General features: G+C 49.0%; 1 protein-coding gene across 10 annotated transcripts in view; it reads right to left on the bottom strand.

The window, feature by feature from the left end:
• GALNT6 (polypeptide N-acetylgalactosaminyltransferase 6) overlaps positions 1-26879 on the bottom strand; it is a 40249-nt gene that overhangs the window by 10566 nt on the left and 2804 nt on the right. For 5 of the 10 annotated variants that reach the window (XM_063610548.1, XM_055294799.2, XM_063610546.1 and 2 more), the window contains 5 exons: positions 21467-21588; positions 17017-17610; positions 14926-15098; positions 2946-3095; positions 1647-1881 (listed from right to left, as the gene is read on the bottom strand). In XM_063610548.1, coding sequence (XP_063466618.1) covers positions 1647-1881; positions 2946-3095; positions 14926-15098; positions 17017-17507 — 1049 coding nt within the window. In that variant the 5' untranslated portion in view covers positions 17508-17610; positions 21467-21588. Of the gene's footprint in view, positions 1-1646; positions 1882-2945; positions 3096-14925; positions 15099-17016; positions 17611-18858; positions 18973-20047; positions 20247-21466; positions 21589-26879 lie in introns of those variants that run through there. The other 5 variants (XM_063610549.1, XM_063610543.1, XM_063610550.1 and 2 more) reach the window with 5 other exon arrangements.

Raw genomic sequence — 26879 nt, 5'->3', positions numbered from 1 at the left:
CACATTCATTCCTCAAACACTGGAGCTTTGTCTTCCAGTTGTACGGCCCTTGGACATTGAAGCCTGCGACGTCAGTGATGGGTGGGGGCCAGGTGCCCTCTTTCTGACTGTGCTGCTGTGTGCCTGGTCACTGGCATGGGGGTGGGGGTGGGGATCTGTTGCTGTGTACACCAAACAAAAGGCAGCTATGAAACAAGCACCAGGTCAGTGGAAAGTTACAATTTCTTTTCTTTCTTTTGCCTTTTCCTTTCCCTCTCTCCTTCTAATGGAGACAGAGCAGCTGGCTGTTCAGGATCCGTGGGATTTCTCCCTGTGGCATTCACCTGAGTTCCTTTCTACCGGTACTCTGAGCAGGTTTCTTTTTTTTCTCTTCTTTTCTTTTTCTTTTTTAAGAGATGGGGTCTTGCTATGCTGCCCAGGCTGTTCTTAAACTCCTGGGCTCAAGCAATCCACCTAATCCACCTCAGCCTCTTATCTAGCTGGGATTACAGGTGTGGGCCACTATGCCTGGCATGGACAGCATTTTTTAGGATTCTGGACATGTGGAGAGGAAGAAGCACTAATCCTTTCCTCCTTTCAAACCTTCCCTCTTATCTCTGGCTACTGTATCTCCAACCTCTGCTTCCCTCCGTCCTGGATGTATATTCAGTTGAGCCTTAAGTATACTAGCCAGTCTAAGATAACAATGACACAAATAATCCCAAACCACAGGCTATACTAAAAGTCACTCCTCAACTTGGTTTGTCTGAGACAACTGTTAAAATAAACTTACAGTCTCCAATAACACCAACAGGCAGCCTGGAGAGGGGAGGATGGGGTGAGTATAAGAGGGGAAGGTGAGCCCAGTGGGCATTAAACAGTGGGTTGACTTCCAACTGTCTACCCTGCAGCCCAGGGGCTGGCACACAAGAGCCTGTGGGCAAAATCTGGCTGCCTGTTTTTAGAAGCCACTGGGGCAGAAAACTGTTTTTACATTTTTTAATGTTTGTAAAAAAAATAAAAAATAAGACAAAGAATATGCAGCAAACTATATGTGGCTGGCAAAGCCCAAAATATTTATCATCTGGCCCTTCACCAAAGAAGTTCAGGGCAACTGCTACAAACTTCACGCTGCAGAAAATGTGTCTATTTTCTTTTAGTATGTTCTCAGTCTTTTCAAAGACAGTCACCTGGGGGCACACACCACTCCCTCTTATTACAGTGACTATTCCACAATGGCCTCCATCACATCTCTTGCCCCATCTGCAAGCATGGGCCACTCCTTTTATGTGTAGGGAGGAATAAACTAAAGACTGTACAGCCCTTAGTTCAGTGCCTGGCACATGGTAAGTGGTGAATAAGAGCAAACTGTCGTGGTGTGAGGCAGTGCAGTGCCACGGTTAGGGCCAGACAGGCCAGGAAGGGTGTCCTTGCTCCACTGTTGCTAGCTGCATGATCTTAGGTCAGTGTTTATCACCGTAAGCCTTAGTATTCTCACCTGTAAACCAGGCTAATCATTGTACCTGCTTCATAGGGAGTGAGGATTAAACACAATATGTCAAGTGCTTGATAGAGCACCTAACAAATGTTGATGTGAGATGGCACAGGTTCCTGGAACTGGGTAGGACTGGGGCCAGGTTGGGGGCTCACCAGGCTGCGGTCCTTACTTGATGGGGTAGGTCTCATCCTTGCGCCTCTGCTTCTCATGTGGAGGAAGTGTTTCCCAGCCGAAGGTCAGACTCCAGTCAAAGTTGCCTCGGCTATGGACTCTGCCCCTCTGGACAGGCTTGGCGAACTCAAAAGTATTAAGGTCGATGGTGACGATGTCTGGGCTCACCACCACTGTCTTGTCCTCAGCGATTCGAGCCAAGAGGGGCTCCAGCCAGCCGTGGAAGCACTCACCTGCAGGCCTCAACCAGGAGGCAGCAGTCAGGGTCCTGCCCACAGCGGAGCCCAAGCTGCATCCTGGGGGGAACGCCCAGGAGGATAAGAGACCGTCTACCTACTCTTGAGTTACAGGCAGCAAGCCCCACAGCTGCAGGGAACACACAGAATTTCCTAAAACCCTTCTACCACCCCTCTACCCCCAAAGGCAGAGACAGCTTTGGCGGGGAGAACGGAGGTCTCAGGGGAGTAACATGGTCAACTCAGATGACCCAAAAGCACAGGGAGGCCCTGGATGGTATCTTCAGGGGTTCCAGCTGATCCATTGGCTCAGCCCTCCGGGCCCACGTGTGGATTTCAGAAGAGGGTGTTCCCCCTCCCAGGGGCATCTGCATGTCAAATTTCAGCCCTAATTGTAGAAGAATAATCTCTTTCATTTGTCTAGCTCCTTGAGATTTTCAGCGAGCTTCTGCATGTATTACTTCATTCGGCCCTCAGAGTAATAGTTCTGTTCAGTAAAGTTAGTATCCTCATTCTTATTTTACAAATGAGGAAACTGAGGCTGTTAGTGGGGCAGGGTCAGAATGCAAACCAAGAATTCTGACTCCAAGTCTAGAGCTTCCCCTAATATATCTCACCACTCCTAGGGAAAATATTTCATCCTGCACAACAGTGGGGAGGTGTTTTGGTTTTGGGCAAGGAGGAGGCCTTCCTGGCTCCATGTTGCCCTAGAAGAAAGCCCCAAACAAGCCAGTTCTCAGTCATAACAGGAGGCCTCTCTGAGGGGCCAAGCTCAGAGCAAGGTGCAGATGGGGAGTACAGGGAGGGATGAGTGTCTGGGGCCCCAGAGCACACTTCTAGTGATTTTGGGGTCACCAGTTGTTTTAGGGATGTTTGTCTTCTTGATGAAACATCCTTGGGATTGGGGTGAGAAAGGGGTAGAGGCAGCCGGAATGGGTCCCAAGCCTCCTTCACTCCCGGAACAGAGAACAGGAAGGGGCCTTGGTGAGGCTGTAGCCCTGGCTCATTCTAGCAGGGAGGGAGCCTCCAGGTTACGCCCAGGCCGGTGCCCTGGTACTCACAGTGGGCATCCAGGAACGTGAGCACCTCTGCCTGTGCCACGCTGGCCCCCAGCAGCCGGGCGGTGATCAGCCCCTTCCGCTCCTCCTGCCGCACCACCCTCACCACCTGCAGCTGCTTCACGTACTGCTCCAGCTTCTCCTTTAGGTGCTCTGGAAGGGACGGTGTCATTGTGGCCAGTCCACCACTTTGTTGTATACCCAATCCCCTGTGGGCACCAAGCTAGGGGCTCTCAGGCCTCTAGCAGGTCTGAATTTTAAACCCCCAACACCTGCTGCACTGAGCCATTCCACAGAAGCCAGAGCTGGGGAAGGAGGTTAACAGGGAAGATGGGGAGAGGAAAGAAAGAAGCCCTGTCTGTGGTCAAACCTGCCTCACCAGGGCTCTGGCTCTGTGGTGCTAGATCCTATGCCTGGCTGGGCACCCTCTCTAATGTCAGGGACAGCACCTCAGAGTTGTGTTTCTGTGGTCACATATCAAGTACAAACTTTGTTGTTGTTGTTGTTGAGATGGAGTCTCACTCTGTCACCCAGGCTGGAGTGCAATGGCGTGATCTTGGCTCACTGCAACCTCCACCTCCTGGGCTCAAGTGATTCTCCTGCCTCAGCCTCCCGAGTAGCTAGGACTACAGGTGCGTGCAACCACGCCTGGCTAATTTTTATGTTTTTAGTAGAGACAGCGTTTCACCATATTGGCCAGGCTGGTCTTGTACTCCTGGCCTCAACTGATTCACCCGCCTTGGCCTCCCAAAGTTCTGGGATTACAGGCGTGAGCCACCACGCCTGGCCCAAGTACCAAATTCTGACAGAGGCTCTCAGACGCCTCCCTCAGTTTCTCCACCCTCTCAGCCACCGTCTTCCAGAGCTGCGATTCCACATCTCCATTGCATGGTTGTTTCCCAGTGTCTAGGATTCCCTGTCTCCCAGGCTCTTCACAGTAACATCGATGGGTGGGCATACACAAATGGTGACTCCTTGCTTGCTGGATCAGCAGCAGGACATCTGACTCTAATCCCCATTGTAACCTCCTCTGCAGATAGAATTCTTTAAGGTGAAAACATGCCTAGCAGCTTTTTAATTATATTAAGAAAATACTTGCACCAAGCACCTACCATGGACAAGGCACAGTGGCAAGCCCAGCTGGCTTGACCATTTGTCCCAAGGAACAAACCACCCAGAAGCAAGGCTGACCAGGAAACAGGCGATTCCAGGGCAGGTGATCCGTGATCTAACAGAGGTAGTGCTGGGGTGTGGGTCCCAAAGAAGGGCCAAATCTCCTGGATTTGAGGAGCAGGGAAAGCTTTTTGGAGGGAAGATGTCTCTACTGAGACCTCCAGCTCCTTTCAAAGAAGAGTTTAGTTCATGGCCCTGTAATTTAGTCTGAAATCCTCAGAGCATTAACAATAGCTCTATTCTGGCTGGGCACAGTGGCTTACTCCTGTAATCCCAGCACTTTGGGAGGCCAAGGCAGACGGATCACTTTGAGCCAAGGAATTAGAGACCAGCCTAGCCAACATGGCGAGACCCTGCTGCTATTAAAAATACAAAAATTAGGCTGGGCATGCTGGCTCACGGCTGTAATCCCAGCACTTTGGGAGGCCGAGGCAGGTGGATCACTTGAGGTCGGGAGTTTGAGATCAGCCTGACCAACATGGAGAAACCCTGTCTCTACTGAAAAAACAAAATTAGCTGGGCATGGTGGCGCATGCCTGTAATCCCAGCTATTCGGGGGGCTGAGGCAGGTGAGTCGTTTGAACCTGGGAGGCAGAGGTTGCAGTGAGCCGAGATTGCGCCATTGCACTCCAGCCTGGGCAACAAGAGCGAAACTCCATCTCAGAAAAAAAACAAACAAACAAAAGTTAGCTGGGTGTGGTGGCGCACACCTGTAAACCCAGCTACATGGGAGGCTGAGGCAGGAGAACTGCTTGAACCCAGGAGGTGGAGGTTGCAGTGAGCTGAGATCATGCCATTGCACTCCAACCTAAGTGACAGAGCAAGACTTGTCTCAAAACAAAAAACAAACCAAGAATAGCTCTATTCTGAAGCAGTCCATCTCGAAACATACCGAATTCCGAACCTTACTATGTTTTACTAACTGCCATTTTGGTTTATCTCTGCCACGGTTCTGTTCTGTGCAGAATGGAGTTGGCTGCAGTTTCAGATGTGGGGGACAGATGTGACAATTGTGTGTCCTTTTCCTTTTGGACTGTGGGACCAGCCCAGAGCTTGGGCCTTGCTCTGAAGGCAGCATTCTACAAACAGCAGGTCCTGAAATTAAGCAGCTTAAGGGGCTGCACGCAATTGATCTCCCACAAATGCACGCACACACGCACATGATAACCCAGCACTGAGCTGGAGTGTGTGCCGGTGTGGGTGAGGTAGGTGTTCTTCATGGTAACTTCTTTATTTAATCTTCTCTATGAGAGTTAATGACTCTATGAAACAGGGAGTATTGTCCCCAGTGTTTATAGATGGGAAAAGTAAGACTCAAAGTGACTAACCCAGGGTGGCAGAAGCACAAAGGGCAGCAGCAGATCCCAGCAGGTCTGCATGTGAGGACTGCTCACCTTCTTCCTCCAGGGGAAGTGAGGCCACGGACTTTTTTTTTTTTTGAGACGGAGTCTGGCTCTGTCGCCCAGGCTGGAGTGCAGTGACACAATCTCGGCTCACTGCAGGCTCCGCCTCCCAGGTTCACGCCATTCTCCTGCCTCAGCCTCCCGAGTAGCTGGGACTACAGGCGCCTGCCACCACGCCCAGCTAATTTTTTGTATTTTTAGTAGAGACAGGGTTTCACCGTGTTAGCCAGGATGGTCTCGATCTCCTGACCTCCTGATCCGCCTGCCTTGGCCTCCCAAAGTGCTGGGATGACAGGCGTGAGCCACCACGCCCAGCTTTTTTTAATTTTTAAATTCTGGAGCAGATTAAGATGAGAAGGCCAAGGACTTAATGCACCCGAGTTTCAAGGCGGTCTCTGCTTCCTCTCGCAGTTGCCCAAGGCCTTGCCATTTCCCTGTATGTGAGATCCCAGGAGGGAAAGGGAGAGAAAGGGGTTTGTTGAGGCTGTTCTTTAGTCACTGCCCTGGAGAGTGGCGCCTAGGAGAAGGAAAGTCTCTATAATCTGGAATTTCAGCTGTTTCCTTCTTTTTTTTCTTCTTTTTTTGGAGACAGAGTCTTACTCTGTCGCCCAGGCTGGAGTGCAGTGGTGAGATCTCGACTCACCACAACTTCCACCTCCTGGGTTCAAGAAATTATCCTGCTTCAGCCTCCTAAGTAGCTGAGATTATAGGCACCCGCCACCACGGCCCGCTAATTTTTTGTATTTTCTGTGGAGACAGGGCTTCACCATGTTGACCAGGCTGGTCTCGAATTCCTGACCTCAAGTGATCTGCCCGCCTCGGCTTCCCAAAGAGTTGGAATTACAGGCGTGAGCCACCACGTCCTGCCTGTTTTTTCCTTCTTTGATCCTACTGGACAGATGGTGATTCTGACATGGTGCTCATTTATGAATGTATTCTTCAGGCAGTCATCTGAGGAGGGGGCTGTATCTTACTTAACTCCAAGAATGAGGCCTCTTATCTCTGGGGGCCAAGACCTCAGGAATCAAAATCAGCCTCATGCAGCAGCCTCAGCCCAGCACTCACTACACAAACATCTGCCAATGTGCTGCCAGGTGCCAGATGCTGTTCTGGGCAGGGAGGGGCCTGGTCTGGGTCCTGCCCTTTGAGACTCATAGTGCACCTGCAGCGCCGGGTGCTGGCCCTGACAGGAAGGAGGGAGGAAGCCCAGGCTCCTCAGCATGGCTGCTGTTTCCCCGAGAGCTCGCCCAGCTCTGTGCACAGGAAGTTCACGGTAGTGGAGATAACCCAGGGACAAAACATCATAGGAAGTGGGTTTTGTGGTGAGAGACAGTGAAGCACTGAGCTGTGAACCTCAGGGGGGCCCCGAGCACTACAAAGTCCTTCTCCCACGCCTGCCTTCCAGTCTGGCAAGGCCAGACCCAGGGATTCTCAGCCCGAGAGGCTCCCAGTCTCTGGCCTCAAGCCCTTCTGGGGGGACAACTCCCCTAAGCAATGCCCCTCGTGATACTCCACCTGTCCCACCCCCAGACCTACTGCACAGACCCAGAACTGAGGAGACTGGAGCTGGGCATGGCTGCACCAGTGAGCCCAGCCACACACTCATGTCCCCGCAGTGACATGTTCACCTAAGTTCCAACTTAGGTTCAACACCCCACCACCCTAACCAGCTTCAATCCTCACAACTCAAGTCCACAAGACCCCTGGGACGCCAACACAGGCACCACACTCAGTTCCATGATCTGAAATGTCATGCAGATGGCTCGCAGGGCTTCCTTCCTGACCTTGCCATCTTCACTTGGTTGTGGAACAAAATGGAAAATTCAACATATGCCCAAAATGAGCTCTGAATTTCCCCTGCAAATCTGCCCCCAAGTCTCCCTCATGTCAGTACATGGTGCCAGCATCCCTCCAGCTGCTCTAACCTGGGCGTCATGCTAGATTCCTCCCTGCTGTCCGCTTCCACAATCAGCACATCTGCAGGTACTGCCAGCTCTCTCTCTCTCATCCCCATAGTCACTCCAGCAATCATGTCTGAACTGCTTTTCTGCCTTCTATACCACTCTCCTCAATCTATTCTTGACATGGCAGCTACTGTGAGAAGTAAAATTCTCTCTAAAAATCATAAATCAGATCATGTCACTACAGCGGCTTCAAATTGTACTTAAAAACAAATCCATGATGTTTCCTTGTGGAAAGGTATGATGGTTCCTTAAAAAAAACTAAAGCTAGAATTACCATATGATCCAGCAATTCCACTTTTGGGCATATACCCTGAAGAACTGAAAGCAGGGACTTGGATATTTGCACACCAATATTCACAGCATTAGTCATGATAGCCAAAGGCGGAAACAGCCTCAGTGTCCATCAGCAAATGAACAGACAAACAAAATGTGGCGTATACATACAATAGAATATTATTCAGCCTTAAAAAGTAAATTCTGGGCCGGGCTTGGTGGCTTATGGTGGCTCACGCCTGTAATCTCAGCACTTTGGGAGGCCAAGGTGGGTGGATCACCTGAGGTCGGGAGTTCGAGACCAGCCTGACCAACATGGAGAAACCCCATCTCTACTAAAAATTCAAAATTAGCCAGCACATGGCTGTAATCCCAACTACTCGGGAGGCTGAGGCAGGAGAATCACTTGAACCCAGGAGGTGGAGGTTGTGGTGAGCCAAGATCGCGCCATTGCACTCCAGCCTGGGCAACAGGAACGAAACTCTGTCTCAAAAATAAATAAATAAATAAAGTAAATTCTGACAGATGTTACAACATGGATGAATCTTGAAGGCATTATGCTAAGTGAAATAAGCCAGTCACAAAAGGACAAATACTGTATGATTCCACTTATGATAATCAAATTCATAGAGACAGAAAGTAGAATGGTGGTTGCCAGGGGTTTCAGGGAGGTCAGCGTGGAGAATTCATGTTTAATAGGTACAGAGTTTCAGTCTGGGATGACAAAAAATAAGTTCTTGGCTGGGTGTGGTGACTCACGCCTGTAATCCTAGCACTTTGGGAGGCTGGGAGTTCGAGACCAGCCTGGTCAACATGGTGAGACCACATCTCATTAAAAAAGGAAAAAAAAAAGTTCTGGAGATGGGTAGTGGTGATGGTTGCACAATAATGTGAATGCATTTAAAATCAATAAACTGTGGACTTAAAACAGTGAAGATGATACATTTTATGTCACGTGCGTTTTACTACATACACACATGAAAAATCCAAACACTGCCCATGGCTTACAGAGATCTCATAATTTGGTCCCACTAGCCTTTTAAAAAATTATTATTATTATTATTTTTTTTTTTTTGAGATGGAGTTTTGCTCTTGTTGCCCAGGCTGGAGTGCAATGGTGCGATCTCAGCTCACTGCAACCTCTGCCTCCTGGGTTCAAGTGATTCTCCTGCCTCAGCCTCCTGAGTAGCTGGAATTACAGGTGCCCGCCACCATGCCTGGCTAATTTTTGTATTTTTAGTAGAGACAGGGTTTCACCATGTTGGCCAGGCTGGTCTCAAACTCCTGACCTCAAGTGATTCACCTGCCTCGGCCTCTCAAAGTGCTGGAATTACAGGCGTGAGCCATGGGCCCGGCTCCATACACCCACTCCACCAGCACTCTTTCTGCTCCCTGGCTTACTTTGTTTTAGCCACACTGTCTTCTTTCTGCCTCATTAACAAGTCAAGCCTCAGGCCTCTGTGTTGGCTGCTCCCTTTGTAGAGAGTACTAAGAGTAGTCTTTCCTGGCTACTCGGGTGAAAAGAGCTCCCTAATTACTCACTCACTAACCCATTGCCCTGCATTCTTTTTTTCCCTCTAATTTAGTTAAGCTGGTGGAGTGTGCCAGACAGGGAGGGAACACTGGCTGCTGATCTAGCCACTCAGGAATGAGGTCTGTGCCCTGGTTCTGACTCAGAGGTGGGGAAGAAAAAGCCCCCGAGCTCAGCACGGGGTCTCCTCCCCCATAGTATCAAATGCCCTTAGACTCACTCTCACAGGGCGGCTGTTGGGTGCCTGGAGTGGAGGACAGAGAGCAGGGACATTGTATTTCGGCAGAGACACAGTCCTGTTTGTGTGTGTGTGTAATGAGAGCTGGTTAATCTGATCAAACAGTCAAACACGTAGGAAATCTTATCCCACTGTGGACGGCAGAGATTTCTGACCATGGATCTGAGGTTTTTTTTCTCCTTTCCTCACTGAACTGAATGTTGCTTAAAGTATCTCTAGCGTCTGAAAGCCCTCTGGGTAGGGTTGTTTATCATAGGGTCCACAAATTCCCTGGAATTAAATGCAAAAATGTGGGTTTTGCATATTATTGTAGGAAGTGGTGCACTATTCTAGGGATTTTAACAGATTCTGAAATGATGCCAGGACCCAGAAAAATAAGAATGACTAGCTTAGGTTTTTCAGGCAGGTGATTGTTTTGTTTTTGTTTTTGAGACAGGGTGTCGCTCTGTCACCCATGCTGAGTACAGTGGCATGATCAGGGCTCACTGCAACCTTGACCTCCTGTTCAGGTGAGCCTCCCACCTCAGCCTCTCGAGTAGCTGGGACTACAGGCACATACCACCATGCCCAGCTAATTTTTTATTTTTTTGTAGAGACAGAGTCTTACTATGTTGCCCAGGATGGTCTTGAACTCCTGGGCTCAAGTGACTTTCCCACTTCAGCCTCCCAAAGTGCTGGGATTACAGGTGTGAGCCAGTGTGTCCTGACTATGCAGATGATTTAGAGATGCTGGAATTGGCCTTAGGAGAGAAGAGTCCAGGGTAACGAGTCCAGGACAGCCAGAGATAAGGTGAACATGTATATGGTGGCCTGCTAGGGGCAGGCGCTCTGGAGGAGATACTGGGGCTACTGCCAACTCTGGCCTACGGAACACAGGCTACTCTGCCTGTTAGATGCTGCCTGTGCCAGCCTGGCATTATGTCACTTGTCTAGCTAGTCAGAGGAGTTGCCTACTTGGGCACTTGCAGCTCATGGAGTCACAAAATTTAGGGTGAAAAGTTAACAGTTTAGAATCCCCATGTTGAAGGCTACAGGAGCCCACCTCTTGCATCAGCGTGACCTGGATGTGAGACACGAAGTCAAAGGAGATCACTTTGGAACTTTAAGGCTTAATGAATGCCCTGTTGGATTTTCGACTTGCATGGGGCCTGTAGCCCCTTTGTTTTGGCTAATTTCTCCCATTTCAAATGGGTGTATTTATGCAATGCCTGTACCTCTATTGTATCTAGGAAGTGACTAAATTGCTTTTTGATTTTACAGGCTCATAGGGGAAGGCACTTACCTTGTCTCAGACGGGAGTTTGGACTTGGACTTTTAGATTAATATTGGAATGAGCTAAGACTTTGGGGGGACTGTTGGAAAGGCATGATTGTGTTTTGAAATGTGAGGACATGAGATTTGGGAGGGGTTAGTGGTGAAATGATATGGTTCGGCTGTGTCCTCACCCAAATCTCATCTTGAATTGTAGGTCCCATAATCCCCACATGTGGTGGAAGGGACCCAGTGGGAGATAATTGAATCATGGGGCAGTTTCCACCATGCTATCCTTGTGATAGTAAGTTCTCATGAGATCTGATGGTTTTATGAGGGGCTTCCCCTTTTGCTCGGCTGTCATTCTTCTCTCTCCTGACACCTCATGAAGAAGGACATGTTTGCTTTCCCTTCTGCCACGATTATAGGTTTCCTGAGGTCTCCCCAGCCCTGCAGAACTGTGAGTTAATTAAACCTCTTTCCTTTATAAATGACCCAGTCTTGGGTATGTCCTTATAGCTGTGTGAGAATGGACTAATACACTCCAGTACAAGGGATTCAGGTGAAAGAGCTTCCGAAGGATGGGTAGCATAGGGTTAGGAGGAGAAAGATGACGAAAGAACCCAGTTTGAGAGGAAGGACTGCTAATATGCTTGCTTCCATTCCATACAACCTTTCCATTGCTACAAAGATTCCCTAGAGATCACTGCCAAGCTCCTCCCATCTCTGCCAAACTCTTCACCCTTCCCTTTCCAGAAGCCTAATCTATACATTCCTTGTCCACCAGACCCTGTCATTGCATCCCTGATACTTGCTTGCCTTGATTTATGTATTTTTTTTTTTTTAGAGACTGGGTCTCACTCTGTTGCCTAGGCTGGAGTACAGTGGTACAGTCAAGGCTCACTGCAGTCTCAACCTGCTGGGCTCAAGCAATCCTTCTACCTCAGCCCTCCAAGTAGCTGGAACCACAGGCACATGCCATCGTGCCCAGCTAACTTTTCTATTTTTTTATAGAGACGGGGTCTTGCTACATTGCCCAGGCTGGTCTTGAACTCCTGGCCTCAAGCAATCCTCCTGCCACGGCCTCCCAAAGTTCTGGGATTACAGGCATGAGCTACTGTGCTTGGCCTATTTTACTTTATTTGTATCTTTTTTAGAGACAAGGTCTCACTCTGTCATCCATGCTGGAGTGCAATGGTGCAATCACAGCTCACTGCAGCCTCAACTTCTTGGGCTCAAGTGATCCTCCCACCTCAGCCTCCCAAGTAGCTGGGACCACAGGCAAATACCACCACGCTTGCTAATTTTTTATTTTTGTAGAGATGGGATTGAGTTATGTTGCCCAGGCTGGTCTGGCCTTGCTTTATAAGTGCTGCCAAGTATCTGTCTTCCCTGGGAAGATGTGAGCTTCCTGAAGAAATGAACTCAACAGGGCTCACACTCAGCCCTTCCTTCCACAGCCCTAGTCTTCTTTTCAGCATCACCCCTAACCTACAGGAAGGAGGGAGGCTGGGGGAGGACAAGGACAGGAAGCAGCTCTACTGGAGTGGCCCCAGCGCTTACACTGGGAAATGTGGAGTCAGTTCCTGCCCTCACTATTGGGAGTTTGAGCACAGGAGGTCAACCTGGGAGAGCCCCAGACACCACACGCCTCCTGCGAGGAGGGCTAAGCTTGTGGAGACTCTCAGCCTAAAGGTGCCTCAGTCCCACAGCCTTTCCTAGTCCTGGCCCCATCATCTCCTACTCTCAAGTGAGTGTAAGAACTTCCTCTCCAGACTGTGAGTCCTCTGCCTCTCTTCCTGCCGATTATCCTCCTCCAAAGCTGCCATCTTTCTGAAATGAGGTCACAATCCAGATGAAACACTTTCAACGACTCCTTCTTACTTTCGAAATAAATGCTTTTAGCATGACATGAATGTCAATTCAACATTTTTTTTTTTGAGACGGGGTCATGCTCTGTCTCAGCCTCCCAAGTAGCTGGGACTACAGGCACATGCCACCATGCCAGGCTAATTTTTGTAATTTTTATAGACAAGGTCTTGACATGTTGCCCAGGCTGTCTTGAACTCCTGGGCTCAAGTGATCCACCCGCCTCAGCCTCCCTAAGTGCTGGGATTACAGGGGTGAGCCACTGTCCCTGGCCAATTTAACATCTTTTAAGTCTCATTTCCTAAACAAACCTAAGCTTCAGCCACACCAGATCTCTTTAACAAACACATTCACGTCTTTAGGACTGTGCTTATGCCATTCTCTTGTGGGAATGCCCTTCATCCACTCTTCTCTCTTAGACACTCATCCTTTAAGGCCCAGCTCCAATCTGGCCTCCACTGCAGACCAGCCCTAGCTACGCCAGGCAGAAATGGCACCTCCTGGCTACATACTCCATGGTGCATTGTTCCTGTACCATGAATAAAATGGAATGCATGGTTGTGACACTCTTACTTGATGCCAGCCACTCTGTGGCACCTGAAGCTCATTTATGACCTATCTCAGATCCCTCACCCACTATGTAAGGGACTCAACTGCTCTTTTTTTTTTTTTTTTTGAGATGGTCTCGCTCTGTAGTCCAGGCTGGAGTGCAGTAACACGATCTCGGCTCACTGCGACCTCCACCTCCTGGGTTCAAGCGATTCTCCTGCCTCAGCCTCCCGAGTGGTTGGGACTACAGGCATGTGCTGCCATGCCTGGCTGATTTTTGTATTTTTAGTAGACACGGGGTTTCACCATATTGGCCAGGCTGTCTCAAACTCCTGACCTTATGCAATCTGCCCGCCTCGGCCTCCCAGAGTGCTAGGATTACAGGCATGAGTCCTTTTTTTTGTTTTGTTTTTTGAGATGGAGTCTCACTCTGTCTCTCAGGCGGAAAAGCAGTGGTGCCATCTTGGCTCACTGCAGCCTACGCCTCCTGGGTTCAGGTGATTCTTGTGCCTCAGCCTCCCGAGTAGCTAGGACTACAAGCGCACACTACCACACCCAGCTAATTATTTTTTTATTTTGGGTAGAGATGGGGTTTCACCATGTTGGCCAGGCTGGTCTCAAACTCCTGACCTCAAGTGATCTGTCCGCTTCAGCCTCCCAAAGTGCTGAAATTACAGGCTTGAGCCACTGTGCCCGGTCTGCCCCCATTTTTTGAAGAGGAAACAGGTTCAGGGAGGCCAAATGCTTGTCCAAGATCACAGAGCTAGGAAAGATCAGAGCTGGGATTTGAATTTCTGGGTGTTGGACTCTGCAGTCCATGCCCTTTCACACCTGTTACAGGTGCATCACTGCCACAGCACTGTGGCTAGTGTTGTAAGAGGCTTCTGGCCGGGCACGGTGGCTCATGCCTGTAATCCCAGCACTTTGGGAGGCTGAGGCAGGCAGATTACCTGAGTTCGGGAGTTCGAGACCAACCTGACCAACATGGAGAAACCCCATCTCTATTAAAAATACAAAATTAGTTGGGCGTGGTGGCGCATGCCTGTAATCCCAGCTACTCGGGAGGCTGAGGCAGGAGAATCACTTGAACCCGGGAGGTGGAGGTTGTGGTGAGCTGAGATCGCACCATTGTACTCCAGCCTGGGCAACAAGAGCGAAACTCCATCTCAAAAAAAAAAGAAAAAAAAAAAGAGGCTTCTGACCTATGGGAGTTTTTAGTATTTTCAGGGCAGGGTCTGTCTCCTTTGTCATGGCATCCCCTCTGCCTGGGTCAGAGCCAGGCACACAGTACTGAGTAGATGTTTGTGGAACCGAAGGCTGGAAGTTTGATGAGCAACCCCACTTATCTATCAACAGCTATGGCAAAAAGGGCTGGTTGGGGAGTCTTCAAGAGCAGAAGAGTGGCCCAGTGGGTAGGAAACAGAGGTGATGGCCTGTCCCTACTCTCTGCCCTGGCTCTTCCAGCATTTCTGAGTTAGGTTTGGCCTTGGCAGCATTCAGGGAGTCTTGAAGCCAGAGCTGAAAAGCTCTTGGAGCTCTTTGGCTGAGGCATGAAGGAAGCATGGTCTACCTGCCCCTACCTGACTTCTTCCTGCTCCTGGCCTTTAAGATGAGCTGTGATGCCAGGCAACAGGCTCTGAGGTGGTGCCTGCTCCCTTGAAAGGACATGCCCTCCTCCTTTGAGTGCCCAGGGGAGACCCCGGCCCCCTCCTCTGGGCCCCTCCAGCCTCACCCTCCGTGCTGGCATCATCCACCAGTATGATCTCCTTGAGCAAGATGGCAGGGGTGGTGTGTAGGACGCTGTACACTGTTCGCAGCAGTGTGGACCAGGCCTCGTTGTGGAACACAATGATGACGCTGGTGGTGGCCAGTGGGGGGCAGCGCCGGAACTTCTGGTCCACACACCTGGAAGTATGAAAGTACGGACAAAGTTCTTCTGGTCCCTGGGAGTGCCAGGTGTGGGGAGGGCCCCGTCCAGAGACTCCCCCAGACCATCCTCCACTCCTCTGAACCACAGCCTACATTCTCTGTAGCAGGTGGGAACAGCTGTTCCCTGTTCCTGTCTCCCCCGGTATCTGCCACCCACCCTGAGCCTCTGCACAGGTTCTAGCCAAACCACTCCAAAATCCATCCCCACAGAGCTGGCTCAGTGCCCCAGCTGTGATGCTGAGGCTCCTCCACCCCCTTCTTTCATCTGCTGTCTGCTCTCAGGCTAGGAGTTCCCAGGGCTGGCTCTTTTCCTCCGTAATATGTGAACTGCATAAAATGTAATCCAATCCAGAGGTCCCAGAGGGGTAGGTAATAAAGGCCAAATTTGACATCTGAGAAAAGTGACTATGATTTCCATACTCAATGAGAAGAAAAGTCTCTTCCCTTTGCAGCGTACAGTTCCTCTCTAATCCATTTTCTCATTAACTCCCTGTGATCTGACACCACTATCACAAACAGGCAATTTCCTGTGACCTTTCTTCCATCTTCATCCACTCCAGCCACTCTGTGGCACTTGGCCACGCTGCTACCTTCTTGACACTCCATCTCAGGGTGGGGGTGGGAATGTGTGAATCTTGGATCTCAAGGAATCATGTGACCTCACACCCTTTCCTTGACCTCCTCTGCTGGTCAGAGGATTTCTTGGGGACCCTCCAGAGAGATTCCCCGGCTTCCTCCACTGGCTGCTGTCACACCCAGTGCTCTTCTCTCTCTTTTTTTTTTGAGACAGAGTCTTGCTCTGTCACTCAGGCTGGAGTGCAGTGGTGTGATCTTAGCTCCCTGCAACCTTCCACCTCCCAGGTTCAAGCGATTCTTGTCCTTCAGCCTCCTGAGTAGATGGGATTACAGGCACCCACTACCATGCTGGGCTAAATTTTTTGTATTTTTAGTAGAGACAGGCTTTCACCATGTTGGCCAGGCTGGTCTCAAACTCCTGGCCTCAAGTGATCCGTCCACCTCAGCCTCCCATAGTGCTGGGATTATAGGCATGAGCCACTGCACCAGGCCCCCGTGCCCTTCTCTGCTGAGGAATTCCTGATAGCTTCAAGTGGCCCCTTGTTCTAGGGCTATCATACTTGGCTCAAGTCTCAAGAACCTCAGGTTCACAGCCCTAAAGACTCATGAAATCTGGGGATGAGGGCTGCCATTTGAGAAAAGGCCAAATAGGGTATAACACTTGAGCTGGAAAAGACAAAGGCTAAGTGGGGAAGACACACTGTCTTTAACTTGAGGATCATGGGAATGCAGCCATGGGGGCATTAGAGGGAGGAGTCTGCCACTCGAAGATCTAAGTGATATCTCATTGTGCAAGATTGAGGCTATAAACAACTTCAAATAAAGGTTGGAATCAATTCGTGGCCTTGTGGGACTTCACTGGAGGAAACCAGGTGTGAGGATATTCCTAGCCACCAGGGCTGCTGTTAAGAAATGCTCCCTCCCCAAACAGCTCAGCATTAGAGTCCCACAGTCTCTGGGGCAGGCCTCAGTAGAGGAGTACTGAAACCACAGCTTGGTATCAGGTCGCCCCAGTCACCCTGTGCTAGGTCCTGGTGCCAGGCTGAGTTCCTTCTTCCACATCATCTCACTTTCATAATTGCATTTCACTCTCACAGGTCTCCCTGGGCCTCTGGCCTGACCATAATACCCTTGAATCACAACCCCTGGGATCAGCACAGTTGCTCTGGGAAAGAAGTGAGGCACAGAGGAGATCCTTGCCCATATTATAAAATTCCCTTCAACTCTTTCTCTGGCCCTTGATCTATGGCCCTGGCCATACTAGCCATGCCTTTAGCAAAGCCCTGGTCTCCCTACAAGGACTCTGGGTGCTACTTACTCAGGTGGTCGGGTGTCTGGCCCCAGGGACCTCTGCAGGGAGATCCGGTCGCTGGCAAAGGCATTGAAGCAGTGCTTCTTATAGCCTTCTTCCTTTTCCTGGGTCTCCAGGGGGGTCCACTTGCTCTTCTGAAATGCTTTTCCATCTGCCCCAGGGGCATTGGGGTCCTGTGGTGGCCGTTCCCAGAAGGGCTTCAGTTCAGCTGGGGTATAGAACCCAGGGAGGCAGGACTGGTTTATGGAGAACAGAGTCTGCTGGGCTTCTGGAGCCCTGATTTGGAGCTTGGGCATTGAATCTCTAAGGTTGTTCATGGCCTCCAGCATGAGGTCCAGGACGTGATCCTTCCGGCTCACCAGGGAGTTCAGCCACGGCTTCTCTGTGGCCTCCTCCCTGCTGCTCACGTCCCTATGCAGGAGGAAGAGGAAGAGCACAAAGGCGCAGCCCACCATGGCCAGGCGCAGGGGCATGTGGCGTCTGCGGAGGAGCCTCATCCTCCAGAACCAAGGGGGACCCCAGCTGCGTCAGCTCTGAGTCCTGAACCCAACCCTGGAAATAGCTTGATACGTTGTGGTGGCCACAAGCTGGGGCCTCAGCCTGAGAAAGGAGGGGACGAGAGAGAGAAGTGAGCCAACACAGGGCAAGGAGGGAGTCGGGTGCTTCGGGTTCGAGGCCAGGCTAAGTTGCTGAGTGGTGGCATCACCTTATTGGCCACAACTTTTCTGTATCTACATTTCCTGCATCCATAAAATGAGGAGACTGGAGGCAGTGTTTCTTTCCTGCCCTAAGATCCTAATATGCATGGATCTAGAGTCACTGGAACACTGAAACACTACATGAGATTTAATCGTTAAACTCATGAGATTTAATCATTCTAGCTTTGGGAAACAACTTGGTATTATCAAGAAAAATTTAAAATGAACACAGCCTGAGCCAGCAATTCCACTCCTCATTTTATATCCCAGACAAACTCTGGTACATGCAAACCAAGAGGTATGTACAAGAACATTTAAGCCAGCACTGACTTAAATGGCAACATCTCACTTTCATAATTGCATTTCACTGGTAAAACCTTTAAGTCCACCAGCAGAATGAATAAATAAAGTGCCAAATACCCATACCATGCAGTGCTCTACGGTGATGACCAAGAATGAACCACTTCTCCATGCGACAATGTGGATGTGTTGTTGAGTGAAAAAAGCAAGTGACGAAAGGATATGTACAGTATGATTCCACTTACAGAAAATGTAAAAACATGCTCAATTAAACAGCGTCTTGTTCATGAATACGAATATGTGATAAAGCTATAAAGAAAGCTAAAGACTAGCCTGGCCAACATGGTGAAACCCTGTCTCTACTAAAAATACAAAAATTAGCTGGGCATGGTAGCGCATGCCTGTAATCCCAGCTACTTGGGAGGCTGAGGCAGGAGAATCACTTGAACCCGGGAGGCAGAGGTTGCAGTAGGCTGGGATCATGCCACTGCACTCCAGCCTGGGCAACAGAGCAAGACTCCATCCCCCCATGAAAAAAAGAAAGCTAAAGAAATGATATAACCAGTTTCTGAAGATGAAGAAAATGGTACAGGATTAGAGATGGGTAATGGGGGACTTCAAAGTGTTTTTTTCTGGAAGTGGATGGTGGCTGCTGGTGGACTGTAATTCTTTATACCCTATACGTATTTTATAAATATTTCTTGGCCGAGCATGGTGTAATCCCAGCACTTTGGGAGGCTGAGGTGGGAGGATCGCTTGGGCCCAGGAGTTCAAGACCAGTCTGCTCAACGTATTGAGAGTCCATCTCAATAAAAAATTTTAAAAATTAGCGAGGCATAGTGGTGCACACCTATAGTCCTAGCTGTTTGGGAGGCTGAAGCAGGAGGACTGCTGGAGCCCAGCAGGTTAAGGCTGCAGTGAGCTATAATCGCATCACTGCTCTTCAGCATGGGCGAGAGAGAGATTCTGTCTCTAAAAATAAATAAATAAAAGTTATCTGTAATCTACTCATATTTAATAAAAAAGAATTTAACAGAAACCTAAGATTTCATGACAAGACATTCCCGGCAGGGCTGGGCATGGGCATTCACCAGGCTCCACCCCCAGGCATGTGGATCCATGCCCTAGAGGATGAATGCTTGCAGAACTTTCTGTGCAGAGTTCTGGACACATAAGCTCACTGGTTAAGCACTAGACATCAGGACCCGGGCACAAATTCCAGTTCTTCCTCTTCTAGTAGTAGCACCTACCTCCTAGGGTTGTTATAAGGATTATGTTCCTTCCCTGCAAAATTCATGGACAAAGCTTAGCAGTCTCTGCACATGTTAAGTTCCCACAAAGTGTTAGTTTTGATCATTAGCAGCTGTGTGACCCTTGGGTGATTTACTTAATCCCTGTAAGCCTCAATTTCCTCATCTATAAAGTGGGGGCAACTAATACCTAACTCACAGGGTTGTGGGGAGGATTAAATCAGATAATGTAGGTAAAATGTTTGGCAGAGCACCTGTCATACTAAGCCCTCAATAAATGGTATCAACTATTTCTTATTATAATAAATCCCTGCTTCACTTCCCAGCACTTATCCTCAAGCACCTGGCCCTTGGCCAAAGCCACGTTCATTACTCCCTGCATGTTTTGCTTAAAAATAACTCTGGTTGTACTATTTAATGCTATTGTTTAAACACACAAGCTCCTGCCTGTGGAGAGGCCTGGTGTCTGAGACCTTGGGGGTATGTGGCCATCGTGATTTCAAGTGGGGAGCTGGATTCACTCTGGACTGGGGTAGAAATGTGGCTTCTTTTATAACATCAGATTCAGCAGCACTGTCAAAAATCAAACAAAAGAAATCTCTTTGAGCATCTATTTTGTTTAACTATTGTCTAGGAGATAGGAGAGATTTGTTTATTCCACCAGTATTTACTGAATAACTGCCTCTACCAGTAGTACTCTGCAAGAGGCGGGGGACACAGAGAAGTGCAAGGCCAGCCCTCAAGGATCCTACAGTCAATTGGAGGCATCAGATTTTAAACAGAGATTACCCTGTGAGAAGCAGAATCAAAGAGGTACCCTTGAGTGCTGAAGGAGATGGCATGCAGGAAACTCAGCAAATGGGGGAGGGCAACATCTGTGAAGAAATCTCACGGGGGCAGAAACTTGGGCCGAGCACTAACCGGCGGGTAGGAGTCAGCGAGACGAGGTGAGCACATTTCAGGCAGAAGGCACAGTACCTGCAATGGTCTAGAGGTGGGAGACAGAAGAGCCAGTCACAGAACTGTAAGCAGTCTGGTATGGCAGGAGTAGCAGAAATTGGGCCTACAGAGGTGGCTGAAATCAAGTCCTGAGGGCCTTGTTCATCATGCTGAGGAGCATTTGCCCTTGACCCAAGGCATGGGGAGTAATAAAGCGTTAAGCTGGGAGCCCAGCATTACAGGAAGAACAATCTGACAGTGGTGGAGGGTATCTTGGAAAGGGACCTGCTTGGCAGCTGGATGACCCATTCGGAGTCTGACCAAGGAGAGTTAATAGCAGTGTGGATGGAAGAGGGAGGGTGTGGTGCTAGGAAGACCCCCTTGGGTGATGGGGTGGGACAGTTTACCTTGTCTGGTACACAGAGGGACACAAAGGCTCAATTCCTTTCCCCAAGGGATTTGAAAATCTTATTGGAGAACGAGAACTGATAGCACTGACCAGGTGAAGGAAGCACCTGACCAGGGGAGATTCAGGAGCAGGAAAAGGACCTTTCACTGAATACTCTTTTGTACTTTGAACCCTGACTATATTACTTATTCAAAAATGAATAAAATTAAAGCAGAATAATATAGACAGTAAGTGCTAAGCTGAGAGAGGTAGAGTTCCCTGTGGGCTTGAGGAAGGCTTCGGGGAAGAAATGGGGATTCGGTGTAGCAGGAGTTTCTTGTCACAGAGGTTGAGCTATGCTGGGGCTAGCACAAGGGGATTCGCTTGAGCTAGACACCTCATCAGTTCTGGAACTGTCCCGGCTAAGCCCACACAGAGGCCTGCAGAATGGGGGAGTGTTTGCCATGACAGCTTTGAACCGTCCTGCAGGCTGCATCTTCCCCGCTACTTACTTTCTTTTTTTTTTTTTTGAGACGGAGTCTTGCTCTGTCTCCCAGGCTGGAGTGCAGTGGCGCAATCTCGGCTCACTGCAAGCATGGCCCCCTGGGTTCACGCCATTCCCCTGCTTCAGCCTCCCGAGTAGCTGGGACTACAGGCGCCTGCCACCATGCCCGACTGATTTTTTGTATTTTTAGTAGAGATGGGGTTTCACCATATTTAGCCAGGACGGTCTCGATCTCCTGACCTCGTGATCCGCCCGCCTCGGCCTCCCCGCTACTTTCCATCTACCTTCCCACTCCAGCAAGAAAGAGGGAGCACAGTTAGAAACAAAGGCGTGGTAAGATTGTAGTTACTAGCTGTTGCCAGTGCTCAAGACTCACCCCCTCCAGGAAGGCTTCCTGCCTGATTCACTCAGAATCACCTAGGTTACTCCAACTCTTTCATCCTGGCACTGCCTCGTGGTCCCTCACAGCAGGGTCTGTTTTTGCTTCTTTTATTTTCCCTGGAGAAAGAAATCTAGGGTTAAATTGAGCTCTTCCTAGGCATCTAATCTCTCAATCCCATCTGGCTGCCTGAAGCTTTCTCTCTCAAACCTGCAGTTCCTCAAAGTACTAACCACATCCTGAACCGAAATGAGACACCTGGGATTAGCCTTGGTGGTGAGGCACTCGTTCTCTAGTTTGTTTGCTTAGCATGAGGGCAACAGGAAAGAGTCCCTTAGAAGAGACACACAATCTAGTGCAAGCCACAGGACTTTGGGGTTAAGGATTTTTGCTCCCTGTGTAGGAGATGATTCCCAGAAGTGTGGTTAGCAAGGTCCTGGAGGTCGCCCCTCCGCCAGCCTTGGAGAAAGAATAGCTGCTATTCTTTGCTATTCTTTCAAGTACAGAGCTTCACGAGATCTGCCCCTGGAGTCTTGTGTATCTCCCTCACCTTTGGGCTCCCACACCTGGCCTCCTGCTTTCCTGGCAAGTGTGCCCGCAGCCCCCATCCACTCATTTCCCTCTCGCTGTGGCTCAGCATGTTTTCCCAAGTCTTTTTCCTCCAGGTTCCCTTGGGCCTGCAACTCCTCAGACCATCCTTGGCTTTGATCCAGAGATGATGCCAGAAATCCTCTCTGAAAAGCCTGCCTAGATTGAACAAATGGGATTTGCTTCCCTGGCCCCACCAGCCAGAACACAAACTTACCTTCTCTCATTGGTGTAAGGAACTGAGGCTTTACCCAGCCCAGCTTGTATCAAACTGCTGATTACAATCCATCGTGATATTATAAAATAAATTCAGAGTGTTGCAAATCAGCATTCAAAAATTTCTTTAAAAGACCAGTTAGGACCAGGCATAGTGGCTCACACCTGAAATCCCAGCACTTTGGGAGGCCAAGGTGGGCAGATCACATTAGGCCAGGAGTTCAAGACCAACCTGGCCAACACGGTGAAACCCCATCTGTACTAAAAATACAAAAATTAGCCAGGCATGGTGGCAGGTGCCTGTAATCCCAACTATTCAGGAAACTGAGGCAGAAGAATTGATTGAACCTAGGAGCTGGAGGTTGCAGTGAGCAGAAATAGGACCACCGTACTTCAGCCTGGGTGACAGAGCAAGACTCTGTCTCAAAAAAAAAAAAAAAAAAGACCAGTTAGCAAAAAGAGACCAGTTAGCTGGGTGTGGTGGCATACGCCTGTAATCTCAGCTACTTGGGAGGCTGGTGCCGGAGGACTGTTTGAGCCCAGGAGGTTGAGGCTATAGTTAGTTATGATCATGCTGCTGCACTACAACCTAGGCAATAGAGCGAGACCCTGTCTCAAAAAATAAAAATAAATAAATTTTAAAAACCCAGAATAGAATGAAAAAGAAAATATCAAAGTGCATCACATATCACATGTAACACAGGCAAGTATTCGTTTTTTCTTTCTTTCTTTTCTTTTGGAGACAGGGTCTCATTCTGTTCCTTAAGCTGGAGTGCAGTGGCGCAATCTCAGCTCACTGCAGCCTTGACCTCCTGGGCTCAAAGGATCCTCCTGCCTCAGCCTCTGGAGTAGATGGGACCATAGGTGTGTGTCACCACGACTGGCTAATTTTTATTTTTTGGTAGAGATGGGGTCTCACTATGCTGCCCAGGCTGGTCTTCAACTCCTAGGCTGAAGCAATCCTCCTGCCTTGACCTCCCAAAGTGCTGGGATTACAGGTGTGAGCCATCACGTCCAGCCTGAAAAGTAAACTTTTATTTTAATGTTTGTTTCAGTCTGTTAAAGATACACACTGCCTGATACAAAATTAAAATGATAAATTTGTTATTCAAAATTTGTACAACTAAAGACAAAAAAAGTTTAAATGATTCAATTTTCAAATGATAGTTTTTATGGTTTGTAGAATTTATGCTTGTAATATGATTAAATTATAAAACTGCCCTAAGATTTTTGGGATGCCCTGTCACATATACACAGGTACCAGGTCTTGCTATAAAGTATATTTCTCACTTTGGTCAAGTCATAGAAGTTTGAAAGCCAGTGACACAGTCTAAACCCCGCAGTTTATATTCTAGCCTCCCTCCAAAAAGCCTTCTCAGATCTCCCAGCAGAATTCATCTCTTCCCTGCTTTGCCTCCTTAGCACCCGATTTTTATTTGTACTCCAGTCTCATCACAGCCCGCCATGCGTTTATGGACTCCTGGACCACAGAGGCCACGCTGTTTTCAGCTTTTTATCACCTACAAAGTCTAGCACAAGTTTTACACATAGCAGGTGTTCCATAAACTTTTTTTTTTTTTTTCTCTTGGAGACAGGGTCTCACTCTGTCACCCAGGCTGAAGTGTAGTAGCATGAACACAGCTTTCCGCAGCCTTGACCTCCCAGGCTCAAGCAATCCTCCTATCTCAGCCTCCTGAGTAGCTGGAACTACAGAGGTGCATGCCATCAGGCCTGGCTAGTCCAACAAACTCTTGTTAAATGAGATGAGGCTGGAGGGGTTAAATGTGGAGCACTGGCTTCACTAAATGATGTTCTGAATGCACTTACTGCAAGAAATACTTGACTTACAGGATATTCTGCCATTACACATTAGCTTGCTGTTTTGACTAGGTCTGTCTGTGAGTCTAACACCCTCATTTTATCAACAGCGAGGCCAGAGTGGTTAGGTGACTTCTCTAGCAACACACAGCTAGTGGCTCTCAGGAGCAGAACCCGATCTCCCAACTCCTAGACTACTACTCTGTTTACCACACTCGTACCCTTGGAGGTTGAGTAGGGAATTTGGGGACCAGGCCTGTCCTCCCTGAGCCTCCCCCACTCCACCCTTTGATCCCCTTCCTGGCATTTGCCCTCCTCCCACTCAAGGATACAAATGCTTTAAAGATGCAGAAACTGGAAACTGGAAGTCCCAGGCAGCCTTAGCTTTTGTGAATGTCAGAGTCAGCCATCCAGAACACACCCTAGCTGGCCAGGTGGCCTCTTTGTAACAATGTTTCTTTCTGTTTATCAGCTGAGCTGGTCACCTCCTTAGACGTGGCAGCAGGAAGCAAGCAGTCCTTACCACAGGGATATTTGCTCAAGTTACTCAGAGGAGGGCTCAATTACAAGTTTCTTTGGAAAGTGATAACTGTCACCACTCTTACCACGGGCACAGGTGTGTGGAGCTAGACATATTGGGGAGGGGGCAGGTTAATTTCACACTACTGCTGGGGGAAATGGGGCTGAGAGGCTGTTTGGCCAAATGACTGTCCTTTCTTCCTCATAAGCACTTTCTCTCCATCAAACACAGCACTCATCTCAAGTCCTCTGTACTCATACTGTGAACAGAAGAGCAAATTATCTCCTCCAAAGCCCTCCTCCCACCCCTGACCCTTTTGATCACAGAATGTGGGAGGTTTTTATTTTTCCCCATAATTACACCTTCAAGACACTTCAGCTTTTCCCCAAGACTCAAGCTGCAATACTGTGGCTTATTTTCCCAGGAAGATACACTGAAAATTATTTCTGTAGCTAGTCTATCAAGTTCCCCCAACATATCAAGGTTCATTTTATGTTTGCATAATTTTTTTTTTTTGAGATGGAGTCTCACTCTGTTGCCCATACTGGAGTGCAGTGGTGGGATCTCGGCTCACTGCAACCTCCGACTCCTGGGTTCAAGCGATTCTTATCCCTCAGCCTCCCAAGTAGCTGGGATTACAGGCGCCGGCCACCACGTCCGGCTAATTTTTGTATTTTTTTAGTAGAGACAGTGTTTCGCCATGTTGGCCAGGCTAGTCTTGAACTCCTGACCTCAAGTGATCTGTCTGCCTCGGCCTCCCAAAGTACTAGGATTACATGTGTGAGCCAATGCGCCCAGCCTGTTTGCATGATATTTTAAGCTTAAATTACCCAAACATGGATTTTCTATTGAAAAACTCAACCCAACTTTGCTCACCACTGTATACCTAGAGCAGCGCTTGGCATGTGGTAGGCACTTGGTTAATATTTGTTGACTTATTCCAAGAAAAAGTCACCAAAAATCAAAATAATATGCCACCAAACAGGAGGTTCAACAGTTCACAGGTTTTTCACTGGAGACCCTGTAGGCCCTGCCAGGTGGGGCAGGAGTGTGCAACGGTTCATCCCTAGGAGTGCAGAAGTGGAGGGAGGGTTCCAGGTGGAGATGAGGTGGGATTCTCTCATCACCTAGAAGCCTTGGTGACAACCAGACTGGGCTTAAGGGGGGCAGTTGGGGGAAAGGACAGAGAAAGGACAGGGAAGTGATGAGAAGAGTGGAAGACAGGAGGGGTATTCCCGAAGGCCTCTTGGGCCAGTCTTCAAATTGGGAAGGGGGGTTAATGGGAGAGACTAGAACTGAATTTTTCTTCTCTCCTCATCCCCCAGTCTGCTCTTGGCTGCAGAACTTTCCCCCGGGGCCACTGGCTACTCACTGTACCATCCCCTGGGCTCAGGGTCTGTGCCCAGCCTCCTCCGCTAGCCAGCCTTCCCAATTTCCCCATTGCTGCCAGAAGCACTGAAGTCCGTGAAACAAGCCAGCCCCTGTCCCACTCTTAGACAGGTCCTTTTTAATCCTGTCTCAATTTCAGGTTCACCCCACACCTGCTTCCAAGTCCTGCTGATTCATTCCCTGCCTCCTGGTTCCTCACCGTCCTTTCTGCTTTCAAAACCTTCATTTGAAATTGCGCCTTTATCAACCAGCATCTGGAGGATCAGCAGGAGCTGCCTGTCAGCCTCCTTTGCCTCGGGCCCCTCTCTCTCTTTCACAATCAGGACAGCCATATTCATATTCCTTGAGCACTGTTTGACTGTGGCAGAAACACAGAGGGGCTGGCCGGGTTGCTTCCTGTTTGCTGCTCACCCTCAAGCCCAACCAGATGCTTGGCACTCGCTGGCTATCTTTTCTTCCTCAAAGCCTTTCCCTTATATTCTTGCCAAGCAAGCCATATTTCTTTTCTTTCAAATTCTTACCAGAGACTCCCCTCTTTCAAGAAGGCTTCCTAGACTAAGGTGCATCTTGCTGCCACAGTTTCTAGGTGTTATTTGTTCCCAAGTTTCTCTAATACCTGTGCTTTCCTTATGTGGGACTTCCCCACTAAATATCATGGAGAAGGGAGAACCAGCAGGCCCAGACGCTAGACCACCTAGATCCTGTTTCCTTCTCCTTCCCAATCCTTGAGTCTTGCTCCCCAAACTTCTGTCTCCAGAATGTTCTTCCTGGCCAATCCTGGCCTTCCAATCCCTGTCGCACCCCTCTGCCTTGACATGTATGGCAATGCTATTTTGCTAGTCTGTTCTTCATTCTCTATTATGTGCAGAGCTGAGGACT

Source organism: Symphalangus syndactylus, chromosome 10 (genome assembly GCF_028878055.3).
Source record: "Symphalangus syndactylus isolate Jambi chromosome 10, NHGRI_mSymSyn1-v2.1_pri, whole genome shotgun sequence".
NCBI lineage: Eukaryota > Metazoa > Chordata > Mammalia > Primates > Hylobatidae > Symphalangus > Symphalangus syndactylus.
Note: the sequence above shows the minus strand (reverse complement) of the source record. Positions and strands in the feature narration are given on the sequence as shown.